The 24,361-nt window shown below is 45.0% G+C and overlaps 2 protein-coding genes across 4 annotated transcripts in view; both read left to right on the top strand.

Annotated features, from left to right (window-relative positions):
- Positions 1-14,092, top strand: part of srgap2 (SLIT-ROBO Rho GTPase activating protein 2) — a 41,228-nt gene extending 27,136 nt beyond the window's left edge. For 2 of the 3 annotated variants that reach the window (XM_076143495.1, XM_076143497.1), the window contains exons 4-23: positions 1,210-1,272; positions 2,411-2,626; positions 3,064-3,192; positions 4,122-4,343; positions 4,432-4,533; positions 4,616-4,813; positions 4,907-4,991; positions 5,456-5,483; positions 5,774-5,804; positions 6,482-6,542; positions 6,771-6,848; positions 6,971-7,105; positions 7,210-7,315; positions 8,198-8,422; positions 9,149-9,228; positions 9,588-9,783; positions 9,962-10,099; positions 10,338-10,548; positions 10,793-10,903; positions 11,013-14,092. In XM_076143495.1, coding sequence (XP_075999610.1) covers positions 1,210-1,272; positions 2,411-2,626; positions 3,064-3,192; positions 4,122-4,343; positions 4,432-4,533; positions 4,616-4,813; positions 4,907-4,991; positions 5,456-5,483; positions 5,774-5,804; positions 6,482-6,542; positions 6,771-6,848; positions 6,971-7,105; positions 7,210-7,315; positions 8,198-8,422; positions 9,149-9,228; positions 9,588-9,783; positions 9,962-10,099; positions 10,338-10,548; positions 10,793-10,903; positions 11,013-11,564 — 2,967 coding nt within the window. In that variant the 3' untranslated portion in view covers positions 11,565-14,092. The remainder of the gene's footprint in view (positions 1-1,209; positions 1,273-2,410; positions 2,627-3,063; positions 3,193-4,121; positions 4,344-4,431; positions 4,534-4,615; positions 4,814-4,906; positions 4,992-5,455; positions 5,484-5,773; positions 5,805-6,481; positions 6,543-6,770; positions 6,849-6,970; positions 7,106-7,209; positions 7,316-8,197; positions 8,423-9,148; positions 9,229-9,587; positions 9,784-9,961; positions 10,100-10,337; positions 10,549-10,792; positions 10,904-11,012) is intronic. The other variant, XM_076143496.1, reaches the window with a different exon arrangement.
- A 1,173-nt stretch (positions 14,093-15,265) lies between these two features.
- ikbke (inhibitor of nuclear factor kappa B kinase subunit epsilon) lies at positions 15,266-23,962 on the top strand. Its single transcript, XM_076143498.1, has 21 exons — positions 15,266-15,728; positions 16,131-16,230; positions 16,381-16,518; positions 17,159-17,288; positions 17,365-17,546; positions 18,058-18,218; positions 18,307-18,417; positions 18,507-18,686; positions 19,086-19,282; positions 19,443-19,501; positions 19,605-19,696; positions 19,875-19,976; positions 20,367-20,424; positions 20,936-21,048; positions 21,137-21,213; positions 21,294-21,333; positions 21,422-21,523; positions 21,763-21,859; positions 22,006-22,097; positions 22,186-22,257; positions 22,374-23,962. The coding sequence occupies exons 2-21, from the start codon at positions 16,132-16,134 to the stop codon at positions 22,435-22,437; spliced, it is 2,166 nt and encodes a 721-aa protein (XP_075999613.1). The 5' UTR covers positions 15,266-15,728; position 16,131; the 3' UTR covers positions 22,438-23,962.
- Positions 23,963-24,361: the final 399 nt, after the last annotated feature.

The raw sequence follows: 24,361 nt of genomic DNA, 5'->3' as shown, positions 1-24,361 counted from the left end.
CAGTTATAACGTTTACAGTCACCGGCATTAAAACCAGCACTGCCAGGGGCCATGACACACACACACACACACACACACACACACACACACTGCTCATTTGGATGCGTAGCACAAGCCATAATGGAGAGAGCCAAACATTTAGTTCAGTTTGCAAAGTTGTGCAGAGCAGTACTGTTGGCTCAGTAGGGGAGTGTGTGTGTGTGTGTGTGAGAGAGAGAGAGGGAGAGAAGCTTTTTATTGACAAGAGAAAAAAGCCCTAATGAGTCCAAGTGCATTAACGAGCTCACGGTCTTCAACCTGCACAGTCGGCTTCTGGGCTAATGTGGCGTGCTAGTTTTACTGTTGCCAGTTTGTCGCAGCAAGCAGGCTAGGATGAAAAGTTCAAAGGTCACGCTCAACGGTTTGATAGATAGGACGGCTCGGGCAAGGCTGATTGCTTTTTGATTGGCTGTCGTCTGGCTAGGTGTCAAATAATACGTGCCTCCTCTGTCCCTCTGCAGAGGGAGGGAAACCCTGGTTCTGCTCTCCTCTGTACTCTTCCGTACTCTTCTTCTCCCTCCCTCCACTTCTTCTTTTCTTTTTTACCAGCTCACCTCCTGACCCCATTCCCCCCCCCCCCCCCCCCCCCCCCCCACATCCTCGTCTGTGCCCTTCTTCCAGAACAGACAGATGCTCAACATGTGCTGTCTGTCTGTGTGTTATTCTCCACCTCCACTAACTCCCTCTCTTCCCCTTCATTATCTCACATGTTTGATTTCCCCTGTCTTTCTCCCGGCTGTCCTCTATGTCCACGTGCAACTTCTTCAACCTCAATGCGAGACTTCAAGACTTACTGAAATTCAATACCAACCAACATTTCTCCCTGTCCTCCCTCTTTCATCTCTTTTTTTCCCCTCTTGTCTTCCGTCTCTGGCTTTCTCGCCCTCCCTCCCTCCGTCTCGCCCCGGCCATCATTTAGTGACCGGCCTCTCACTCCATATCCATCATATCCATCGCTTCCCTGCTCATTCGTCTGAGACTGGCAGCTCCTCCACCCCTGTCTGCCTGGATGATCTTGTCCAGACGGATGATGGAGCAGTTTGTGAAATGGATGAGGATGTGTGAGGACGTTGGTCTACAGGGGGAGGACTCGGCTGATGGGCGGATGATAGAATGTTGGTGTTAGTAATGACTCCGTGTTTTCATTCACTATTCTCTTGTTTTCTGCAGAGCAAAGAGGTCGGCGTTCAGCTACAGGAGGATCTGATGAAAGTGCTTAATGAGCTTTACACGGTGAGAGAAACACACCGCCTGTACTCCCACCATTTGTTATGTTATGTGTAGTGACCCTAGAAATGATGAGTAGAAGCACTGCCAGGGAGATCGGGTTGCTCCTCACAGAGTGAATCCATGCTGAATTTTAACTTTAAAACGATAATTATAGAGCACAATTTAAGCCCAAGGTTCATTGTAATCGTCAATTACACGACCCTCTGCATCTACACATTGCCAAACCTTGCCAACAACTCATCGCAATAGATGGTGTAGACATAAAATGAAGCATCATTCCTTCCTCCAAAATGTGTTCAGAAGCCAATTCCGGAGTATAATTCACCCGGAGTCCCAACAGAGGAGCTGCCACGTTCCTACAGATTGAAAATGAGAAGTAAACACAGACGTGTTTATGCCATGTGTGTGACAGGCTGAAGATATACTGTTTATCAACAAGCTTTACTTTTACAATCACAAATTCATCCCCTTTTTTATCTCTGAGCGCCGGCTGTTACAACTTCCAGTGGAAACTCATGTCCTTGGCTTCCAGTATATGATGTATATGATCAGTACGTGCTCACAGCTCAGGTTACTTTGTTGTGATCTGAACCGTCTGACTTGATTGCTGCTACTACAGGACGTCACCAGTGGATCTCTGTTGACTTCTCAAGCTGTCACGGTTCACGTTACACATGTCCAAGCTCTTGCCAAAGGCCTGAGACAATCACTGCACACCACTTGTAGGGAACAGCGAGCGTCAAGCTAGACTGTTGGAAGCACAGCCGGGCTCATAAAAACAGATTCTGTAATTACAGTATATAGTAATACATAGAAATAGATTTTGCCTGAATGACATCCACATGCTTAAATATGTACTCCTATACATAGCTGTGTGTGTGTGTGTCTGTGTGTGCGTGGGAGGTTTTGAGCATAACAGTGTATAATGACAGATCTTGTGGTGGTGGTCACAAGTATAAGGCTGACACTGCACACACACGTACGCTTGTTTCATGTGTTTGACTCTCATTTCATAACCATACACACAAGGAGAATGTGTGTGCGTGTGCGTGTGTGTCACCCAGCAGACACAAACTTTTAACTCCCCTCTCTCTCTCTCTCTCTCTCATTCTCACCACCCTCTCTCCACCATCCTCCGCAGGTGATGAAGACTTACCACATGTACAACACCGACAGCATGAACGCCGAGTCCAAGCTGAAGGACGCGGAGAAGCAGGAGGAGAAGCAGATGGGACGCTCGGGGCGACAGGACGACAGGCAGACGCCGCGCTCCCCAGACGCCCTGACCACCATCAAGGCCGACGAGAAGCACGTGCGGCGCTCCAGCGTGAAGAAAATCGAGAAGATGAAAGAGAAGGTAAGCCGGGGCTAGGAGAGGCCAGACGGAGGGCGAGGGAGGTTACAGATGAGAGGGAGAGAGCGAGACAGGGAGGGAGGGAGAGGAGGTGATGATGAAGGCAGGGAGACAAATTCATTCTAACAGAGTCTCCCACCTGTTGTCACGGCGACTTATGGTGTGTGTGTGTGTGTCTCTTATGAATGATGTATGAGTGTGAGACTGGCTTATTACTAATCTGCTCTGCTACAGCTGCGGCCTGTCACAGCAACACAGTGATCCGCTGTTTATTATCCATAATCAATAGTGTTCCGTGTTCACCCTAACATCTGTTATCCCTCTGTCTTCTGCCCCCCGTCCCCGTCCCGCCCTATTAATGTCCTTATCAACTCCCTGTCTCCTTCTTTGTTGTTTTCATTGTTGAATTAATCTATACTCGTCCCATCTATCTCTGTCAGAGGCAGGCGAAGTACACGGAGAACAAGCTGAAGGCCATCAAGGCCAGGAACGAGTACCTGTTGGCCCTGGAAGCCACCAACAGCTGCGTCTTCAAATATTACATCCACGACCTCTCTGACATCATCGACGTGAGTGTGAAATGGCGCGGTGTGTTTACGCGCACTTTAAAATTGCTATTAAGCTCCTAAGACCCTGCGTCCTCATATGGGGTCATTACGTTTTTGTTTCCCTACACCATATACATCATTGTGCTTAACTTGAACCCAATGTCCTCATGTCTGGACATTTTTTGCTGCCCCCTAGGGGTATAAATACAACTTTGGGTTGCTTGAAAACATAGGATAGGAAGACATGTGTTGTACTCTTTCTCTTGCTGTTCATATGTATTACACATATAATCACATTCTTCACTTTTTTTAGGTCCCACTAAACCCAAATAGCAAGGAGAAGTTAAAAATTCATACAAAATAAATGTCCAGGTCTCAGGAGGTTAAGGCATTTTTCTAACACGAAGTAAACATAACAGGATCAGAATCAGCGTAAATACTTAATATGATTGTTAAAGGATTTACTCAACCGTGTCAATAATCGATTTCCCCTCACACACTGATTCAGCAACAGGTCATGTACATTCAGCGTGCATGTAAACACACTGAGTGTTCCTCTGTGTGAGCACCAGCTTTTATAGGCCAATAATGTGTTCTAATGTGCCTGTGTGTATCCTGGCCTCCTCGCCTTGTCTCGTCACGTTAGCTTCAGTTAATGCGAACGCACACATACACACATACGCAGCAAGTGGCAAAAAGGATCTGGCTCACATGAGAGCAGTTTATTCGCTGCTCTGCTTGTTAATAACACTTAACCAGATCGGTCAACAAGAGGTCATCACCCTGTCAACACACTGGCAGACTCTTGATTTAACGTTGTCGTAACTGAAGGTTAATGATATTCACCTCATCAGTTTGTTTTCTGTTGGAGGCTTGAAATGCCTTGAGCGGTGTGAGGCAACATGAAGTAGCAGGCAACCAAATGGAATCTGTTTGTGTGTGTATGATAGTGCTGTGATCTGGGCTACCATGCCAGCCTGCACCGCGCCCTGAGGACCTACCTGTCTGCAGAATCCAACGTGGAGTCATCCAAACACACCGGCCTGGAGACGCTGGAGGGCGCCTCAGAGAGCCTGGAGCCCAACGGAGACAAACAGAAGTTGATGGAGACGTACAACAACGTCTTTTGTCCCCCGGCTCGCTTTGACTTCCAATCCCACATGGGAGACACGGTCAGCACTGTGTGTTTGTTTGTGAAGTGTTGCAGTGTGTTGGAGCTAAACACTTTTAAGACCTTGTTGATTGCCGTTTGTGTTGCAGATGGGTGTAGTGTGTGCACAGTCGCCACTGGAGATCGAGCTGCTCCAGAGGTGCCAGCAGCTCCAGTCCCGCCTCTCCACACTGACCATCGAGAACGAAGAGGTCAGAGCTCTTTTTTTGTGTCCCTCTGTTTCCTCGTGAATCCCTGCCTCACCCACTCACATCCTCATTTCTGTCCAATCAGGTGAAGAAAACCATGGAGGCCACTCTGTCCACCATCCAGGACATGGTGACCGTGGAGGACTACGACGTCTCCGAGTGCTTCCACCACAGCAACAGCATGGAATCGGTCAAGTCCACTTTCAGCGAGTCGTATCTCAGCAAGCCCAGCTTGGCCAAGCGGCGGGCCAATCAGCAGGAGACAGAGCAGTTTTACTTTACGGTCAGATGACAGACCAAAATATTGTTATTGTTGTAAAAATACAAAAGCGTAAACTATAAATGTTGCTTCTGTGTATGTGTGTGTGTGCTACAGAAGCTGAAGGAGTTTCTGGAAGGCAGGAACCTGATAACCAAACTGGAGGCCAAGTATGAGCTCATCGAGAAGGCACTGGGCGAGAGTGAGTAGAGACATCATCCCTGTGTGTGTGTGTGTGTGTGTGTGTGTGTGTGTGTGTGTGTGTGTGTGTGTGTGTGTGTGACCCTGAAACAAACCAGAGGGACATGTCCTGTTCAAAGATAAATAAGGACTAATGAAGAGCAGCAGGTGATTTAACATATTAAGGGTCCGTGTGTGTGTGTGTGTTGGGTTTGTACAGAGGTTAAGGTCACGATGACGGAGCTTTATGTGGATGCAGCTGTGTGTTAAAGCAGACGGGGTTCCTCCAGGCAGGAGTGTGTGTGTGTGTGTGTGTGTGTGTGTGTGTGTGTGTGTGTGTGTGTGTGTGTGTGATTTCACAGGTTCCACAGGAAGTTTGTTTCCCTGTTTTTCTGTCCACCTGTGGTCACTTCTGGTATAAAGCTCTACTGTCTTCCTCTTCCCTCTCATCCTGTCCCTCCCCCCTCTTCCTCTCCCCCCCTGTAGGTCAGAAGACCGACTGTTGCCTTGCCAGGTAAGTGTGGCGGAAGGAAGAAAAATTTACTGATACACACATACACACACTTACATACAACCACCATAACAGTGTTTAAGCTTGATTTCTTGGCAGCCCAGGGTCTTATTTACCCTGTCAGTGTTTAAGGAAATTCTAAGCGTGTGTGCATGTGTGTGTGTGTGTGTGTGTGTGTGTGTGTGTGTACAAATAGAGCGTTACCAGAGTTGTGTGTACATAAATAGACTCTCCCACTGGAGACGTAATGACAGACTGTCGTTTCTCGTTCTCCCCTCTCTCCCTCTGTGCAGTGGACGAAGGAACTCCGCACTACGGAAGCAGGTAATTATCTGCCCTTAAGTGTGTGTATGTGTGTTAGCTTCTCAGTCACTCACCATAGCTTTGTCAGTAACTCGAACCATATGTTTTCTCACACCCACCGGAAGAGGAGGCACAGGATGTAGATTTTGATGACAGTTTGTTTACTATTGTCTAAATATACTAGAAGGATATCCAGTAGATATTTATGTACACGCACATCCACATTAGAATTAATATCATCTTTAAGCAGCTGAATGAAATCAGTTGGTGAAAAGCAACTGATCTGTTTGGAAAGCGTAATGTTTGCGGCACCCCCTTGTGGATGGCTTTTGCTGTTGTCACTACTAAGGAACATCGATGTAACTTTTCTTTTAAAATGATAATCGGGTTACGGCGTGCCCAGACTGAGACGTTGGCGTGCATGTGTGTCATCAAGAGTAAATCTGTGGCCCACGGCCCGCGGTCTCACCTCCCGGAGCTTTGGTGGAGCCCCGAAATAAACAAAGGCACTAGAAAATGAGCCGTCTCCTAGCAACAGCTGGGTACTGCGCCCACCCTCTCTCTTCCCCCCCTTCGCCCTGCCCACTCCCGCTAAATGTGTGCACCGATGCGTGTACGTGTGCAAACGTGTGTGTGGAAGTCCTCCTGACATAGAAGTGTACTTGCTGTACTTTACCTGTCTCTCTACCCTGTTTCAGGACTCGGGTGAGGCCATTCCTCTGATGGTGGCGAGCTGCATTCGCTTCATCAGTCGCCATGGTGAGAAAATTCTCCTCTCGAGCGATAGGCTTGGCATCCGCTGTCCTGTGTAGCGATTGGTCGTGTTGTTATGTTAACTGTGATTGGTTCTTGACAACATTTAAATAGCTAAATTATGCAAGTGCCTCCTAGTAAAGATGGCAGGGTATACAGATTTTTTTTTTTTTTACGTGAAATGAGTGTGAGGTCATGTGTTAATAGACAGAACTTTTGTGTGTGTGTGTGTAGGTCTGCAGCATGAGGGCATCTTCAGAGTTTCAGGCTCTCAGGTGGAAGTCAATGACATCAAGAATGCTTTTGAGAGAGGTAAGAAAACAGCTGAAACATTATTCTCACGATAGCTTACAGTCATAGTTTTAGATGTTTTTCTTATCTTTTCTCATCTTTTCTTCATCCCTGCTGTCTCTGTCTTCTCACCTGGCGTGTAGGTGAGGACCCGTTGGCAGGAGACCAAAATGACCACGACATGGACTCCATTGCTGGAGTCCTGAAGCTCTACTTTAGAGGATTAGACCATGCCCTGTTTCCTAAGGAAGTCTTCCACGACCTCATATCCTGTGTCTGTAAGTCTCACATCCTGTCTCCCTTTTTGTGTGTGTGTACAAGCATATCTATGTGCCTGAGAGAGTAATGTCTCCCGTGTTGCTGCTTTGTTCTCTTCTCCCAGCGATGGAGAGCCTGCAGGAGAGGGCGGTCCACATTAAGAAAGTTCTGAAGTCTCTGCCAAGCAAAACCCTCGTCATCATGAGATACCTGTTCGCTTTCCTCAACCAGTAAGTGGCAGGACAAGGTTGAGGACACAAACCTCAACTGGAAACTGGAAACGAAAGTCAATATAATAACAATTTACTGTATATTGTTGCTTTTTGGCAAAAACAACATGACAACTACTCTTAGACAGTGTTTATGACTTTAAGTGATTTAGTACAGGACAAAATACAGGAAACACCAAATAATTCAAAATTACAAATGTCAGACCATGAATTGCAGTTGCTGCTTAACAAAGGCAAAATGGTTTCCTGAACATCTGGATGAGATTGAAAAGAAAACAACATTCCCAGTTATCAGATCTAAATGTCCTTCAAAGCTTATGGGATACTCAATCAAATTATGACCAAATTAAGACGTGTGCAGTCTTGACTCGACACAAAAGGTCAATTTTGGAAACTCGTACACAGACACGCACCTTTCATACCATCTACTAATCGTTGGAAAAGCCTTTCAGCAAGATGAAATGAGTGAGCAGGAAGATATGGCATGTGGGAGAGGTGTAATTTAAAACCTCTGGGTAAACACAGACAGTTCATGCGGAGACAGACGGTGAGCTTCTCCTTTAGGCTGACTGATTTACAGTAACCCCCCAAAGCTACAGCTTGTTCTCACAGTAAAACACACACACACACATGTCATGAGAGTTTCCCCCATCCCCACGGCTCACAAATGAGGTGATGTATTGATGCAGGCTGTGTAAGACATTACAGTGTAGCCACCTGCGATCTGACACACATGCATGTGAGCTCACAGCTCAGTCGCAAGATGCTGTTGATGTATAAAAGATGTGTCATGGTTGTTTGTGTGCACAGAAGGTTTGGTTAACTTGCATGCATGAGGAAGAGGAGGATGAGGTAATGCTTCCCCTCTCTTCCCCCCACCAGTCTTTCTCAGTGCAGTGAAGAGAACATGATGGACCCCTACAACTTGGCCATCTGTTTCGGTCCTACCCTGATGTCTGTCCCCGAGGGCAACGACCAGGTCTCCTGCCAGGCCCACGTCAACGAGCTCATTAAAACCATCATCATCCACCATGACACCATCTTCCCCGGGCTGCAGGACCTGCAGGGCCCCATCTACACCGTCCCCGGAGCAGGGGACGACTTCTGGTGAGGGCGGCGGATGGGTGGATTGAGCGGAGTCTTATGTGTGTGTGTGAGAGAGGGAGAGAGAGAGAGAATGCATTGATTACTCTCATAGGAAAGGAAGTAAGATAGAGAAGAAAAAGGGGGTAAGAGCAAGTGGGGAGGGGGGGTGTCTGACTGGGGCTTGGGGAGGAGGATGAGCCCAGATGGCCGGGGGGCCAGGGGGGGTGATTTAGGAACTGCTATGGAGTGATGGGGGCTCAAGCCTGGCCTCTGTGGTCTGGGCCAGAGGGCCGCGAGGATCATCTTACCCTCCGTCACACAGGAGATGAAAGTACCGCCCGACCACATCAGCCTGGCAGAGCACAGTATACATACACACACACACACACTCTTAAACACACACACATGCACATTGTATCCAACTTATCCAGCTGCATTTTCGCTGTAGTAACAAGTCTCAGGACCGGTTACCGTGACAACTGCCAGTCGTTGCGGTTTTCCAGGATATATGTCATGCAAGAGTAGCTACTCTTCCGGGGTTTCTGCAGTCGTATCCAGTCTATATGTTGTGACCTCAGCAGTCACAGGGTGTGTGTGTGTGTGTGAGAGAGAGAGAGAGAGAGAGAGAGAGTGGTGTGTGTTTGACTGAACAACAGAGAAATATGAGCTCAAGCTGTGAATCACCAACACATGTTGTCAGACTCTGTTGTGACTTCCTACCTCATTTGCTCTGTGCGTCTCCCCCAGTGACAGTCCGCACTGTGAGCCCCCCCTGGTGGAAGAGCCTGCACCTGACACCGTCTCTGTCAGCCACAACAGTGATGATGGTGCATAACACACACACACACACATGCAGTACATATACACTGAAATAAGTTTGTACATGTATGAAATAAAGCGTCACTGATGCAGTTTCTGTCAGCTGATAGTTTATGGCGTCTCACCCTGCTTTACTCAGCTGTTATTGTGGCCGTGTCACTAACCTTTTAAACCAGCTCGTACCCTGTTCCTCACCTGTTCATAATGCCGCTTTAATATTGCTCAGCAGTGTTAACATCTATGCAAATTCACCAAAGAGAACAAGCTCTAACCTGCTATGCACTAATCTAGCTTCCCCTCTTTTCCACCTCCCCTTTGTTTCTGTCATCCGTCGCCTCCCTCTCCACCTCTCGGCTCTGAATGTCAGGCTTGGCTGTTTCAGAAGCTGACCCCATCGAAGCAATAGCTCGGTTCGATTACACCGGCCGGACCAATCGGGAGCTTTCATATAAGAAGGGCGCCTCCCTGCTCCTGTACCACCGGGCCTCCGAAGACTGGTGGGAGGGGAGGCACAATGGAGTGGATGGACTAATAGCGCACCAGTACATCGTGGTCCAAGACATGTAAGATATGTTAGATCAATGTCATAGATAGATTTGTATACCAAGATTATCCAGGTCAAGTGTATTTGGACAACTTCCACATATTTCATATTACAAAATCTTCATATTGAAACAAATCTGGTGCACTATTTCTTCCACCCAGCTAGAAAGTAAGAAGCATTCTCATTGATTATTTCAGGTCTGATGGGGGCCGGGGCAGTCCCAAGCCTGATTTGGAGGCCAGGGACCTGCTGGAGGGGAGGGTGTCCACCAGAGGCAGTGTTGCTTCTCCTACTGGAGCTCATGTGGCCGATATCTACTTAGCCAACCTGAACAGGTGAGTCTCACATTCATTATGTAAACTAAAAATGGGAAACGAATAAAGGTCAGAGCTAAAATATCAGTCAGAGAATTAAACCAGAAACAGGAAACCACAAACCACAAACCATAAGCTGAGGATTTCTTGTTAATAGTTTATAGTTTTTTGTGTTGTCGTTTTCTGAGTCTGACCCCTTGAACTGAATTAGTGATATGGTAAACAATAAAATGGTGAACAAAATAAATCTCTCATTTAGGATGAGAAAGCGTCCAGAGTCTGGAAGCATCCGGAGAGCATTCCGGAGTTCAGAGAGCGACAGTACGAGTCCTGGAGCCAGTGGAGGCGGGGTGAGAACTGCTTCTCTTCCTGTGGGCGGCGCCCTGATCAAAGAGACTGGAGACAAACGACCACTCAGTGCTCACAGCATCTTGAACTCAGTCAGTCGCCACTCCTCACTCAAGGCCAAGGTACTTTTATTAAGACTTCTTGCACTCCCTCTTACAAATCACACACACAAACATGGTGCCGTATCATGGGCAGCCATGATACGGCACTGGGGGTTTGGTTCCTTGGCAACTCACCAGCTGCCAGTCCACTTTCTTGGTCCATACGGGGACTCGAACCGGGGACCCTGCGGTTCTCAGTTGAGTCCCCTATGGACAGTTATTCACATAACAGCTGCAATTAATCGGAGGCCTTTCTGATCTTTAGGTGGAGAGTCCACAGATGCGCAAGACGACTTCAGCAGGACGCTCCAAGAGCTTCAGCAACCACAGACCTCTGGACCCTGAGGTCATAGCACAGGTGGAGCACAGCTCACAGGTAATGATGTGTGTGTGTGTGTGTGTGTGTGTGTGTGTGTGTGTGTGTGTGTGTGTGTGTGTGTGTGAGTACAAATGTTTAACTTTCCTGTCTGCCCCTGGTGTTGCAGGACATTGAGGCAGCCATGAGCTCTGCCCTGAGTGAGCTGAGGGAGCTGGAGAGACAGAGCACATCAAAACACACACCTGATGTGGTTCTGGACACACTGGAGCAGCTGAAAGGTGTGGGTGGTGGTGGAGGAGGAGGAGGAGCCTCAGAGCCGTCCAGTCCACTCCACTCCCGCCTGTTGCGGGAAAGTGAAGGGGTCTCTGGTCATGCGCACCCGCTTCAGCGCAGCGCCTCCTCCGCCAGCGACGTGCCCTCGTCGTTCCGCCCCATTAAGAGCCAGCCGCGGAGCCCGCTGCCCTCTGGCACCTCTGCCCCCCTCTCCGCCTCCTCCCTCTCCTCCTCCGTACCCTCCTTCAGAGAGCTGCGCCCCCCCGCCACCAGGCCCAAGCCGGTGGTGTTCCCAAAGGGTGGAGGGGGAAGCAGCCCGGCCACTGGCTCCCCGACTTCCACTGTGCCCCCAACGCCTCCGCCGCCACTCACGCCACATTCACACTCCCTCCCTAACACTCCTCCGCCCCCACCTCAGTCTAATGACAAATCCTGCCCATTTTAGTACCCCACCATCAGCACCACCCAGGCCCTAATCTTTGCATCTCTTTAGATTCTTAAAGCTCTTCCCCCAGGTGCTGGATGCACTTCATTTGTTGACGTGCAGCGTTCACTTACTGGCCTCTGGACGAGTTCTCTGGCCCATGTCCACTGCAGACTTTGAAGAGTGTTTCCCTTCTTTCCTGCCCCCTCCTGGCAGCTCTGATCACTACAACACAACGCTTTTAATTAACAATCGCTTGGAATCACTTTTCTCCTCCCCTGCTAAAGCCACCACAGAGACTCCAGGAATCACTGGATTCAAACCCATATACCACAGAGGAGGACAAGTGACGGACACCGACAGACGTACAGCACCTGGAGCTTAAATACCCGAGTTTGTGATGTTTGAAAGTGTTTGAGTGGGTGTGCAGGAACCTTGCTTGCCTTGACACACAGATTTAAGTATATAAATAAGCACTGTTTGATTTTGTACAGTAGACACAGCAGTTTTTATGACCCCAGGACTGGAGTGGAGTGTTTTGATTCTCGAGAACAGACTGTGAAATTCTAAGCTCTCATTCTTTGTGTACAAATGAAACCCGCTGACCTGCTGCTTCAGATGTGAACAACTGGAGACAAAGACATTTGTAATGACGAGAGGAAGAGAGGAAGAGGCATAGATCCTAAGAAAACTGGGCCAAATATTAATGTAAGTCATGCGATCAGCCGCTTTCACCCTCTCTCTTACTCCAGGTCTCTCTAGCTGTGATGGCCTTTCTTGTTACTACCAGCAACATGACAGAAGCTTAACAAAGTGTTACACAGTAACTTGCAGTAATTTAAACCATAGCAATAAAACAATGAAAGCTGGCAGTTTGAAACATTACGCTGCCGATCTCCTGCAGCTCTATTTACATGTGTAGGGGACCACTGAAGACCCAGCATTTAAATATGTAATGTTGACATACACACACACACACACATTCCCCAGTTCTGTGTGTGGTACTGTTTTTGTGGCAGCTAAACACCTTTCAGGTTTTCCTTGCATGCAGAGGGACACAAAGAGCAGCCACAGGACACAAACACCAAAATGTCAGCTTGCTCCTTCATCTATATACTTCAGACCTAACAGCAAAATGGGGTTTTATTCATCTTAATGGGTGTGTGTATGTTTAATAATCTTGATAACTGGAAGCAATGGAGCTGAGGAACCTCCTGTGTGTATTTAGATGGAAGCACAACCAACCACCTCATCCAATGCTTTCGTAAGCAAAGATCGCTCTTATAACTTTTTTTCCCAGTTGTTTACTAATGCTTGGAATCTACAATGATAAAATGTGGAATTGTGTAGCCGTTTTGGGTGAACGGATGCATGTATGGATGAATGCGTATGCATGCATGCACAAGGGTGTTAATACCCATGTGTGCACTCTCAACTATCACCCCACCCTGAGTCATAAAGGGAGATCACCCCACAGCGACTTTAACACCCACTGGAGTTCTGCAAACGCAAGATAACACGTGACCGGCAGGAATACCCACCATGTCGTATCAACGCCAGTTCTGAAATTCCCAACTAAACCACGGGAGCTTGTAAAATGGGCACATACAGCAGTTTACCAAGGCATTATGTTGTGTAATCTTGAGATATTTGTTTATGTACCTTTTGGAGAACTAGATTTGACGGTGAATTGTCTATGTTGAGGAATATCTATCTGAATAATTTTGCAAACACTGACTTTAAAAGGGGACACATGTTTTTCACGTTGGACAAAATGAAGCCTTCTTTTGTCGTCTTTCACTGTATTCCCCTCATACGTCCTGGTATTCCCCTCTATCCAACTTGTGTGTTGGGCTTTCTACTATACCAACACACTCACCCACAACCCTCTTAACCTTTGCTCCCCGTACTTCATACCTATCTGCTCTCTTTAAGGAAATTGAGTATAATTAAGATTTTAATCTTTGTATATTGTATGTGAATTACCGGATGTATTTGTGTTGCTCTTACCTCATGACAACTGGAGGAACTGTGTGCGTGTGTATGTGTGTGAATGAGTGTGAGAGCTGAATAATTACATGCAGAGACATTAACACACACATACAGATGTGCATGTGGGTGGTTGGTGTGTTTCGTCCCAGCTGTGCTGTGAGGGGAGTTGGGGCCTTCTTGTTTCCATGCCACCTGTCAGTTTGATCTCAAATCAAACATTGTGCACTTAGCTTGCGTATGGACTGACTGTGTGGGGATGATTTATCAGAACTGAATATTATAATATGCATTTTTGTGTCCATTTGAAAACAGCAGAACTAAAAAAAAGACTGTAATGTCAAATCTATTTATAGTTGTCTCTGTATTACTGGAGAAACCTGTGTTCAGATGTACTTTGTATATACAATGTTGTACATTACAGAGGTACACTCTTTTTTTTGGTACAATATTGTACAGTAATAGCAATAGTTGTTTAATCAAATAGGCCTTATACTGTATAATTCTATGTGTAGTTCTTGTAGTAGATTTGTTTTTTAATAAACATTGCTTGCTATACATTTTTTTTGTCATGAGAATTAATATAGAGTAAAGTCACATTGTTATTTCCAAACACATTCCAGGATTTATCCACAAGAATTGATGATAGAATATGTTAAAGTTGTTGTCAACAGTATATAAACAACATTTGGAACAGTATGGACACTATTAAATTAAAGAAAAAAGTAAATAGTAATAGACTATAGATAATTTAGTCGCAATTCAAGTGTGATGCGTTGTGACAAATGATACAGTTTTTGATTTGTAGTTTACGTAATCTCCATTATCATTATTATATCATTATTATTTATGTGAAATGTGTCTGCGTGTGAAGGTTTATCTCTGCAGGTTGTGAATGTTGGGGAAAAATAGCGCTTTTCCCTTTTGTAATAAACTAGCACAGACATGTTTATTCTTCCTCTGTGCGCCTCTTATTGAGTGAGAAGACCTTGGATGTCCACTGAAGACAACAACAACCGGACGATGAAAGCGAATTGGTCAAAGTGTACCTTGACTGTCTCTGTGGCCTGTTGTCTGTTTTCAAACCAGCCAGACTTGCTGCAGTGTAAACATAAACACTTTTAAGCTTATTACAGTCTCCTCATTGACTTGCAACAGGGATAGAACCATTGACTACAAAGGTCAAATGCCAAAAACACCTGTATCCCAAAAGTCATGTTGAACGTTTTATCGGCAAACTGCAACTTTTCTGCAAAGGGATCAGAGCGGCAGAGGGCATGGGAGAAGATTTGACGACAGTGAGATGTCCTGGAGGGGTTTAAGGGCAATAACTGGATCAAAATGTTGGTTGCAGACGTTCATTCAGTTCAAACTTGTCCTTCAAATGTACCAACACCAAAAGTGAGTCTGTATCTCCCAAGAAGCTCCAGTCAGTGTCCAGCAAAATGAATAAATTAATGTGTTTCGCTTTGTTGTTTTAACTTTTGGCTTTTTTTACAGCAGTCATTTCCACTCAACTTTGGCAACCAATTTTAGCATTATTAATGTAAAATACCCGAACTTTCTACATGGAGCGTTTTGTGAAAATAGCAGAAAATGTAGCTAGATTTGACTTTGCCTTTACGGGGAAGCTAATTTTTATTCTTTAACTTGCGGTTCCAAAGTCTTAGCCCAAAACATAAATGAGTGGAGGGAGGCGCTTGTGTCACTGTACACACAAGCACACGCACTCACACCAATTCTCGGAAGTGAGCGGAGGAATGAAACTGTCAAGTTCAAGCTTGACTCCATTTCCGTCTCCGTCTCGGTGCTCGGTCAACACACTTCCAGGTCCAGACGCCGCGCTGTATGCGTATCAACAAGCTAACCGAGCCCAGCGGGAACCTCTATTTACCTCCCCGGGCAGGTCGTCTCTCCGCGCGGCTTCACTGAAGTCCCGCTGCGGGCCTGCAGGTATGCGGCTCGTTGTTTCACCGCGGAAGAAGTCGCGTACGTGGGCGTTTTTGTTTTCACCCGAGTCGGTGTAACCGGAGTTCGACGAGGAGTCTGGACTGAAGCCGACCAGGCGTCTTTTTGTGAGGGAAGAAACCATTTGTGTGTCGCGTTTTCTCCCAAAATCTACAAAAAGTTGACGGGAGGACCTTTGGTGTGTTAGACTGCAATTTGGGTGAAACTCTCAACAACATACACACTCAGGTAACCTTATGCTACAGGTAATGAGTGCACTCACTTAACCAAGTAGCTACTCGCTCAATTAACTATCTATTATTGTAATATTTTCCGTAAAACGGGGTAACATGAACACAATATGAAGCTAGTTTACGCCTAGGAACATCTAAAAACATTCTTATAACTTTGTATATTTGTAGTACTCAGTAACCAGTTACACCACACTGTATGTACTTCTGTGTACAAGCTTAGTAATTTGTTACAAGGTCGTAATTTAAGAATATAATTTATTTTTGACTCTCTCTGTCTTGTTTGTGTCTTTGTGTGGCTTTCTTTCTCCATCCACCCCCTGTCTGTCTGTCTGTTTTTCTGTCTGTCTGTCTGTCTTTCTGTCTGTCTGTCTTTCTGTCTGTCTGTCCCCTACAACAGGATGGCTGCGTTGACTGCCAGTACTACAAACTACTTGTGGTCTTTGCAGGATGTCCTCGGTCAAGGGGCGACTGCCAGTGTCTACAAAGCACGCAACAAGGTAACTTTACTGTGAATAATAATAAAAAAATAAGGATAACAACTCCCACGTTTGGTCACAAAATGATACCAGGATGTGGGCAGGTGTCATATTTGCGTCATCTGACACACTCTCCCCCTCTCTCTCTGTCTCCGTCCCTGTCTGCGTCAGAGGTCAGGTGAGGTGTTGGCCGTGAAGGTGTTTAACATGGTGAGCTACAACCGTCCCCATGAGGTCCAGATGCGAGAGTTTGAGATGCTGAGGAAGCTTAACCACAGCAATATTGTGAAGCTGTTTGCTGTGGAGGAGGTGAGGCCAACCACGTGACAGGACATGACTAAAACAAGGACAAGACGTAGACACAGACGTATCAAGGGGATGACGTAGGTGGAACAAATCTCGTCATCATATCAAAAACAAACCAGGTTTCTGTTAAAAACTGAAAAATTGGAGACTATTGCCACAAATTAACCATTCAGTAACCATATTAAAATAGGTTATAGAGGAAAATATGTGTAGGTAATACTCCCAACTAGCGTGCACAAATACACTTGACTAAACGGAGAAAGTGGGGAAGCAACAAAATACTGACCACTGAAACAGAAGCTGTAGAGCGGGAAGTGGACCTGCAGGTGTTGCACGTACACCTACTATATATGAGATCCTTTCAGATTAGAAGTCACGTGATTTACTATTGGCTATAAACACTTGAAATCTTACAGAGTAAATAGTTTATCGATTAAAGCATGAATTAGATTGATAGACCATTCCAAATATGACTGAATTTAGCTCATTCCTGTCTCAGCTCGTCCTGTAAAATCCTTCATTCCTCACCAAGTGAAACCCCTCCCAGATGATGTGTATTATGAATATTTATGAATATGTTTGTGTGCAGTGTAAGATGAAGCGCAGCAGCTCACTCTCCACCTCCCTGTGTGTGTCCGTCTAGCTGCCCTCGAAACAGAAGGTGCTTGTGATGGAATTCTGCGCAGGAGGAAGTCTGCTCAGCGTTCTGGAGGAGCCACAAAATGCCTTTGGCCTGCCTGAAACAGAGTTCTTCACTGTATTACAGTGTGTAGGTGGGTGTATATATCTAATTGTTCCCCATTGTTTTTTAAAAAAACATCCAAATGAATTGTTAACCCTGTTCTCCAGTGCAGGGGATGAACCACCTGCGTGAGAACGGAGTGGTACACCGGGACATTAAGCCGGGCAACATCATGCGGCAGGTCGGGGAGGACGGCAAGTCCATTTACAAGCTGACTGACTTTGGAGCAGCGAGAGAGCTGGATGACGATGAGAAGTTTATGTCCATCTATGGAACAGAGGAGTATTTGGTAAGGAAAGAGCTACACAGGTAAACCAGGTAAACATCTACAGTAGATGGGAAAATGCAAAATGACCTGTCATCAGATTTGTCTTGTGTTGTGATTTATTACTAGCACAAGAATATATAATTATAACTGATTTTCTTAGGATTGTTTTTGTCTGATACTCATTTTCCCAGTTCAGATATATGAATTGTTGACGTGTGCCTTGTGCTTGTCTACAGCTAAGACAGTCTAACTATTGTACAGAAATGATAAAAGGACTTGATCATCAACACTATGTAGCCCTCTAGTGGACTAAAGCAGAGACTTATTTGGTACTAAGCAGTAACTGCATATACAGCAGAATATGGTGAAGCAGCATCTTTTTGACAAGGTTTTTTGGAATTAAAGAGATAGAGCTTGTGCAAGGCTGTTCATGTTCAACAAACATTACCTTTAATTTCAAAGTTGAAGGGCAAGGAAACATACTTATGTTGTGTTTGTATGTGTGTGTGTGTGTGTGTGTGTCCATGTGTAGCACCCTGACATGTATGAGCGTGCTGTCCTGCGTCAGCCTCACCACAAGGCCTACGGTGTGAGTGTGGACCTATGGAGCATTGGTGTGACGTTTTACCACACAGCCACTGGCGGCCTTCCCTTCATGCCTTACGGAGGACCCCGCAAGAACAAATCCACCATGTAAATTGGAGAACATACTTTCCTGATCACTTCAATGTGCAGAATATGAACCGATCGGTCAACCCGACTTGTGTGTTTCGTTGAATAGGTTCAAAATCACCACAGAGAAACCCACAGGGGCAATAGCAGGAATACAGAGGACGGCGGAGGGACCTATAGAATGGAGCTACAATCTACCCCACAGCTGCCAACTCTCACAGTATGTCACCGCGACAACAGTGTGTGAGTGTGCATGCCAGTCAGACTTTCATCACCCCCACTTCCTCTGTCATCCCCTGTGTGTCCCAGAGGTCTGAGGGTGCAGCTGGTTCCAGTGCTGGCAGGTATAGTGGAGGCGGACCAGGAGAGATGTTGGGGTTTTGACCAGTTCTTCACAGCCACCACAGACATTCTACAGCGGAAGCCTGTTCACCTTTTCACTCTGCAACAGGCCGTGGTGCACTGCATCTACATACAGCACTATAACACGTACGTACAGCAGGTAGCATCACACACGATGCTCTCATCATATCCACGTATTGAAGTGATGTTGGTACCCACAGCTTGATGTCATAGGCCTGATGCATTACATGTGATTCCACAAGTGATACACAGCAAGTGCCTCTGTATTCAGTACTTATGGTCATTGTAGTTTTGTTTTTAGAATTCCTTGAGACCTTTATCACTACAATAATAGCTATGCTGACCATGGATGCTGACTTTCCCAAAGTCTGCTGAGTATTTGTACCCTGACCTTAAAGTCCACCTCGGGTGCTAAATTACACTTTAGCATTGACTAGACTGATTATTCTGGTGGCCGGCCAGCAGCCATAACAGGAGTCACAAAAATCCTTCTCCCCTCCCTTTCCCCTCCTGCAACCCCATCAGCGTGTCAGCACTTTTTGAGGAGGTGACCTCTCAGACGGGTATAGCAGTGGAGAAGCAGCATTTGTTGTACCTGGGCCACGAGCTACCTCTGGAGGGAAACATGAAGGTTGTCAACCTCCCACGCACTTCACCTTCCCAGCCCCTCATTCTGCTCACCCCTGATGCTGATTTAAGCACCAGCGTACCCTTCAGAGAACGTAAGACACGTACACACACACACATGCACACACTTTAAGACACACATTAAGGTTAAACATTTAAGAGAAAGAAAAAAAAGCTCTAATGAACATTTATTTTACCTGCACACGTTTTCCCATAAATCATAGTTTTAACTCAGGCTTCATGTCTCTTCTGCAGCGGAAACACCTATCATCCCATCCAGGTTTGATGTCTCTGCAGATTACAGCTTCACTAAGGTAACTGGGTACTTTTCTCCTTTGACATAGTAAGAGTCGTGCTTGATTTGTCATTCTCTTGCATTTTAATGTTTCTCTCTCTTGTCATCCCCCTTTTCTGTAGGTACTTACCGGAGTGGTCCACCAGTATTTGAGGATCGTAAAGCTGCTGCACAAACACAGAGAGTTGCTTTTGCAAGGATACTATAGCTACATGTGAGACAAACACACACACACACACACACACAAATAAAGATTCCAGCTACACTGCACCGTGTGATTTACCTCCAGACTTGACTAGCACATTACTCCAGGTAATTGCCACTGTCTAATTTGTCTCCCTTTCGCCCCTTTTCTCCTCCATGTCTCCTTCAATGCTGCGGTTGTTCCTCAGGATGAGGTTGCAAAGGGAGTGTGGAGAAGCCATGCACAGTATCGCAATGATCACCGTTAGACTGCAGACCTGCCTCAGTTTAGACCGCAGACTTTGCATGCTGTGAGTTTATCTGCAATTACTTTGATGGAGAAAAGTCTGTATTACACTTAAAGGTGGGACATGAAGCCTTAATATGAGTGTTATGGAATAAGGGAAGTTACATACTTTACTTCAGTCGCTATAAGTAACAAATGCAATCGTTCTTAAAAAGGGAAGTGTATAGTGGCGCATCTGTGACAGACATTTGTTTCTCATGTTTTACTACAGCAGTAAGTCACATTATAATTGAGCTGCATGTTGTTCAGAATTGGTCACCATGACAGCCAGGTCTTGCTGTAAGAATTACAACAAGACCAGTGTACAAATATCTTGGACATTCTAATAATATTGCTGTTTTCTAACTTCCCCCTTCTTCTTCCTTTCCATATCTGTTGTGTCTTTGCGTTACAGAGGCCATAACTCCTCCGAAAACTCGGGCTCGGTTAACAACGATCAAAAGCTGCAGCTGGTAAGCGGCCGTCACGACATGACATCAGAGAATCCAACTTCACTGATGTGGTGTGAACATGGCTGCAGTGTGGCGGCGGCGGCGGTGGTGTGGATGTTCTATTTTTCCACATTTTTAGGACTTTTTGTCTCTCCTTTATTCACTGTACAAAGAAGAGAGGCAGATTACATGGAAAGGATTGAAATGCAGTAAATGGGAGTTATCACATTATAATAACATTATAGAATTTAAAGCTTCAAACCCACAACATAAACATTGTAAGCTAATTAACTTGAACGTCATGGGAGTTCTCTCTTTTCCAATGTTTGAACTTATTTGGGCGTACATAATGTGAACACGTAAATACATTATGATGAGTTATACTTTAGTAGAGATGAGAGAGACAGGTCACTTTGAATTCTGGCCTGTTGATTATCCAGGTAGATGAAGAGTAACCATTGACAGATTAGTGGTTTGTTCGTTGCTCTGCATGTTGGTAAGGCAAAGAGTGTTTGTTGATTTCCCCCTGCAGGTACAGCAGCACCTGCCTGTATACGCCAGTGGCATCCAAGAGTTTCAGAACCGGGTGGAGCAGCTGCAGATAGAACAGGCCAAACTAGCCGAGAGTCTGGCAGACAACAAGAGGTACACAGAGGAGACATATAATTGATGAGTCGTATTTGTGGTGCTCATGGGTTTGTGCTGTTTGAACTCTGATCTCTGACTCGCATAGCTGTCAGAAGATGGAGATGCTCCTGCAGAAGATAACGGTGATTCATCAGCATTACCGTCAAGACAGACTGACAGGCAGTATGTGCAGCATTTGTTTGTATGTAGTGTTTGTATGTATATGTACTGTATAGATAACCTATTTGTTATTTTCCCTATAGAGCTGTCATACAATGACGAGCAAATCCACAAGTTTGAGAAGTGAGTGTGTCTTTGCTTGTGAAGTGTCTGCACAGCTTCAGCTTGCCCATGATTTCCCAGTAACATGCTTGTTGCTATTCCTTCCCAGGATCAACTTGTTGTCCCACATTAAGCGAGTAAAGTCCTTGTTCAGAGACGACTGTTATCAGAAGTACAAGGAGCTCCTGGCCACAACGAAGACATGGAACAGGTCAGAGGTCTCTACACACACAGTGGTGAAGCTAACAAATCATCATGTTCTATATCTCAGGCGCAATATGAGCCAGTTGAAACCCTCACAGAAGGGACTGGAACAGAGGAACTAGCCTCACTTTCCTGGAAACGGCCCTTTAAAGGACAGTTCCCTATTCTGAACCTTTTCTAATTGATTTGGGAATTGGCATTGACACACAATGTAAAGACTCAAGTGTATCCATGTTGTGTTTGCAGTGTTCTACTGGAGATGCAAAGCCGAATGGAGGACTTCAGCTCTTTCTCCTCTGGCTTGTTGGCTGACCTGGAGATGAGTGAGCAGCGCCAGAATAAGGTCAGCTTTCCCGGGCTCCAAACAGTGCACTGTTCTCCTCTTATCTGTCGAACACTTGATATGTCCCTGTTGCTCAGATAAGAGATTTTAACAATGCAGACACACACTGTTGTGATGCAGTGATATAACATGTTGTCCTTCCTCAGGCCCTGGACAGATTTCTATTCACTAAGCAGTCTAACAAAGCAGAGCAGCAGCCTGGGATCACGCCCAGGGACAAGGACCAGATGGTTTCCAGGTGTGTGTGTGTTTGTGCGCGTGATCATGTGTGTGCAGGCAGGAAAAAAACAAAACAACAGTTCATCTGATGGTCTGTCTTCCTCTAGGATGCACCATCTTAAGGAGGAAATGGAGCTTTTGGTCAGAGAGCTACAATGTAACAACAGCATTATAGAGAGGTCAGTTCAATGATCAGTGTCCTGATAATAGATCTGTTCTAAAAGAAGGTTGCATCACCACGCACATATAAATAACAGCGTGTGATGTTGGCTAACTGCAGTGTTTTTATGTGTAGTTTGGGAGTTGTGAACGCCACAGCAGTTTTGGAGCCCAGTCTGCCGAGACCCTCTACACTGTGACCAAACTGCAGGATCCTTCAAATGAACCCTTTGAAATACACACATACCACCAACACACATTCACTTGCAAAGACTCACAATCGGTACAGCTGAGCTTTAATGTTCAGTTATATTGCCTCTTGTTTACGTGGATGTTGTACACGTGCAGGAAATGGCTGAAAACAGTGAGATCTGAATCACATTTCAGAGATAAGAAGCAGAAAATGGAGACAGGGGAAAAGCCAGAGGGGAAGTTTATATTCATTGTTACGTGTGAGGTGGCAAATGCGTACAGCAGTTCAATACAAACCTCATTAATGTCCCCAGCGTTTGTAATAGGCTGCCATAGTGATGGACTGTTATAATAACAGAAACGATTGCCAAGTCAGCTGCTATACTTTCTCTCTGCAGTACGGCCTCTTCCTTTTAACCCTTGAAGGAAATAATGCAGAATACAAAGAACATTTAATGATAGATGGGCAACACTGACACTGACTTTGTCACTCACTGTGTGTGTTTGTGTGTTTTAAAGAGGGAGGGGTGTTTAGTTTTCTACTGGTTCATCATTGAAATGGTTTTCTAGTCATTGTAAGTTGTGTAAATCATTATGAATAATTTGAATGAATACGTTGATTGCATCAGTGATTGTCTGCTGTGAAGTTAAGTTTACCTGTTGATGTTTAACCCGGAGTGACTTCACCAATCAGACAGCTGTGACTGTGTTACACTCACATCAGAGGTATTCACTTGATTGTAATGAGGGGTTTAATTGTAGGAAAGAAAGATGCAATCAGGGAAACTGTTAAGTCGCTGCATTCTTTCCTTCTGAGCAGAACAAAGTGAAGGTCATATATTCCAGCACAGCACAGCCAACCGACAGGACTCAGGATATTAAATGAGTGGTTACAAGGTGGAAGCAAAGTGCAGTCAAACAGGACACAGATGACTGCATGACAGATCACAGCACACTCGCCTCTAGTCTTGTAGAAATACCATAACCTTTAATTTGGTGTGTGTGTATAGGGGTGTACACTGTAAAAGAAAAGTCTGAAATTAATGGTTAAATAATGTAATGATGCTAAAAGTTCTTATAAATTGTAAAAAAAAGTTGTTTAACAGTACAACTCTAAATTACCTAACAAAACATTTCAATTTAAAGTCAAAAAGTATTGAAATATGTTAAATACACAATTAAACTGTTGTCTTGAGTTCTCTTGACTTTAAGGTAGGTTTGTTTGTTTGAGTGTTATTGATTGTTAATCTGAATGGCATTCTATGTAAATTAGCAAAGCATAACATTTAATGCAAATTTGACAGAAAATTAGTGCAATGCAAATTTTACAGTAAACCCAACTTGTTATTGTATAATTCTGTTATATATACTGATTCACTGTAACCAAATGAACTGTAAACTAAAATTTACAATAACTGAAATTTTGTACTGTAATATATTTTATATTTGCATCTCATCTTAATGTTTACAGTCTAACAACCATATCTAGCGCGGGGTTTTCTTACCGTAAATATGACAGGACTTTTTTGGGTGGGCTGGTAGAAAAAAAAAAGTGAGCTGTTGTGTCACAGCAAAGGACAAAGAATGAAACAATGAAACAAAAGGTTTGACTATAATGTGGGAGTCCTCAGGGGGTTTCTCTGCTGTCACCCTGTGGTTTCATACGTGATGTGCTCTTTGTGTGATGGGAAATGTGATAACTTTCCTCTTTGTGGCTCAAATAAAGAAGTATGATTGTTATTCAAACTCATACTAACTCATTAATATACAGTAAGTCCATATGTGACGCATACTGCTGGCGTTCTCTCAATACGATTATTTCTTTCACTTAATCATTAGAATTAGTTAGGATATTTGTTTTGATGACTATATTCTTTGTAGAAGTAGTCAAATGAAAACAACCTAAAGTGAAACTAGAAACAGTTTTTCGAT

This window comes from Genypterus blacodes, unplaced genomic scaffold (genome assembly GCF_046128005.1).
Source record: "Genypterus blacodes isolate CSIRO-AG114 ecotype Tasmania unplaced genomic scaffold, CSIRO-AGI_Gbla_v1 ptg000025l_1, whole genome shotgun sequence".
NCBI lineage: Eukaryota > Metazoa > Chordata > Actinopteri > Ophidiiformes > Ophidiidae > Genypterus > Genypterus blacodes.
The sequence above is the reverse complement of the archived record's forward strand: the minus strand, read 5'-3'. Positions and strand labels throughout refer to the sequence as shown.

Coding starts and splice junctions, on each gene's coding strand:
- ikbke (XM_076143498.1), top strand. CDS start 16,132: ATGGCTGCGTTGACTGCCAGTACTACAAACTACTTGTGGTCTTTGCAG. Junction 17,547..18,057: donor ATGGAACAGAGGAGTATTTG/GTAAGGAAAGAG, acceptor GTCCATGTGTAG/CACCCTGACATGTATGAGCG. Junction 18,219..18,306: donor CGCAAGAACAAATCCACCAT/GTAAATTGGAGA, acceptor TTCGTTGAATAG/GTTCAAAATCACCACAGAGA.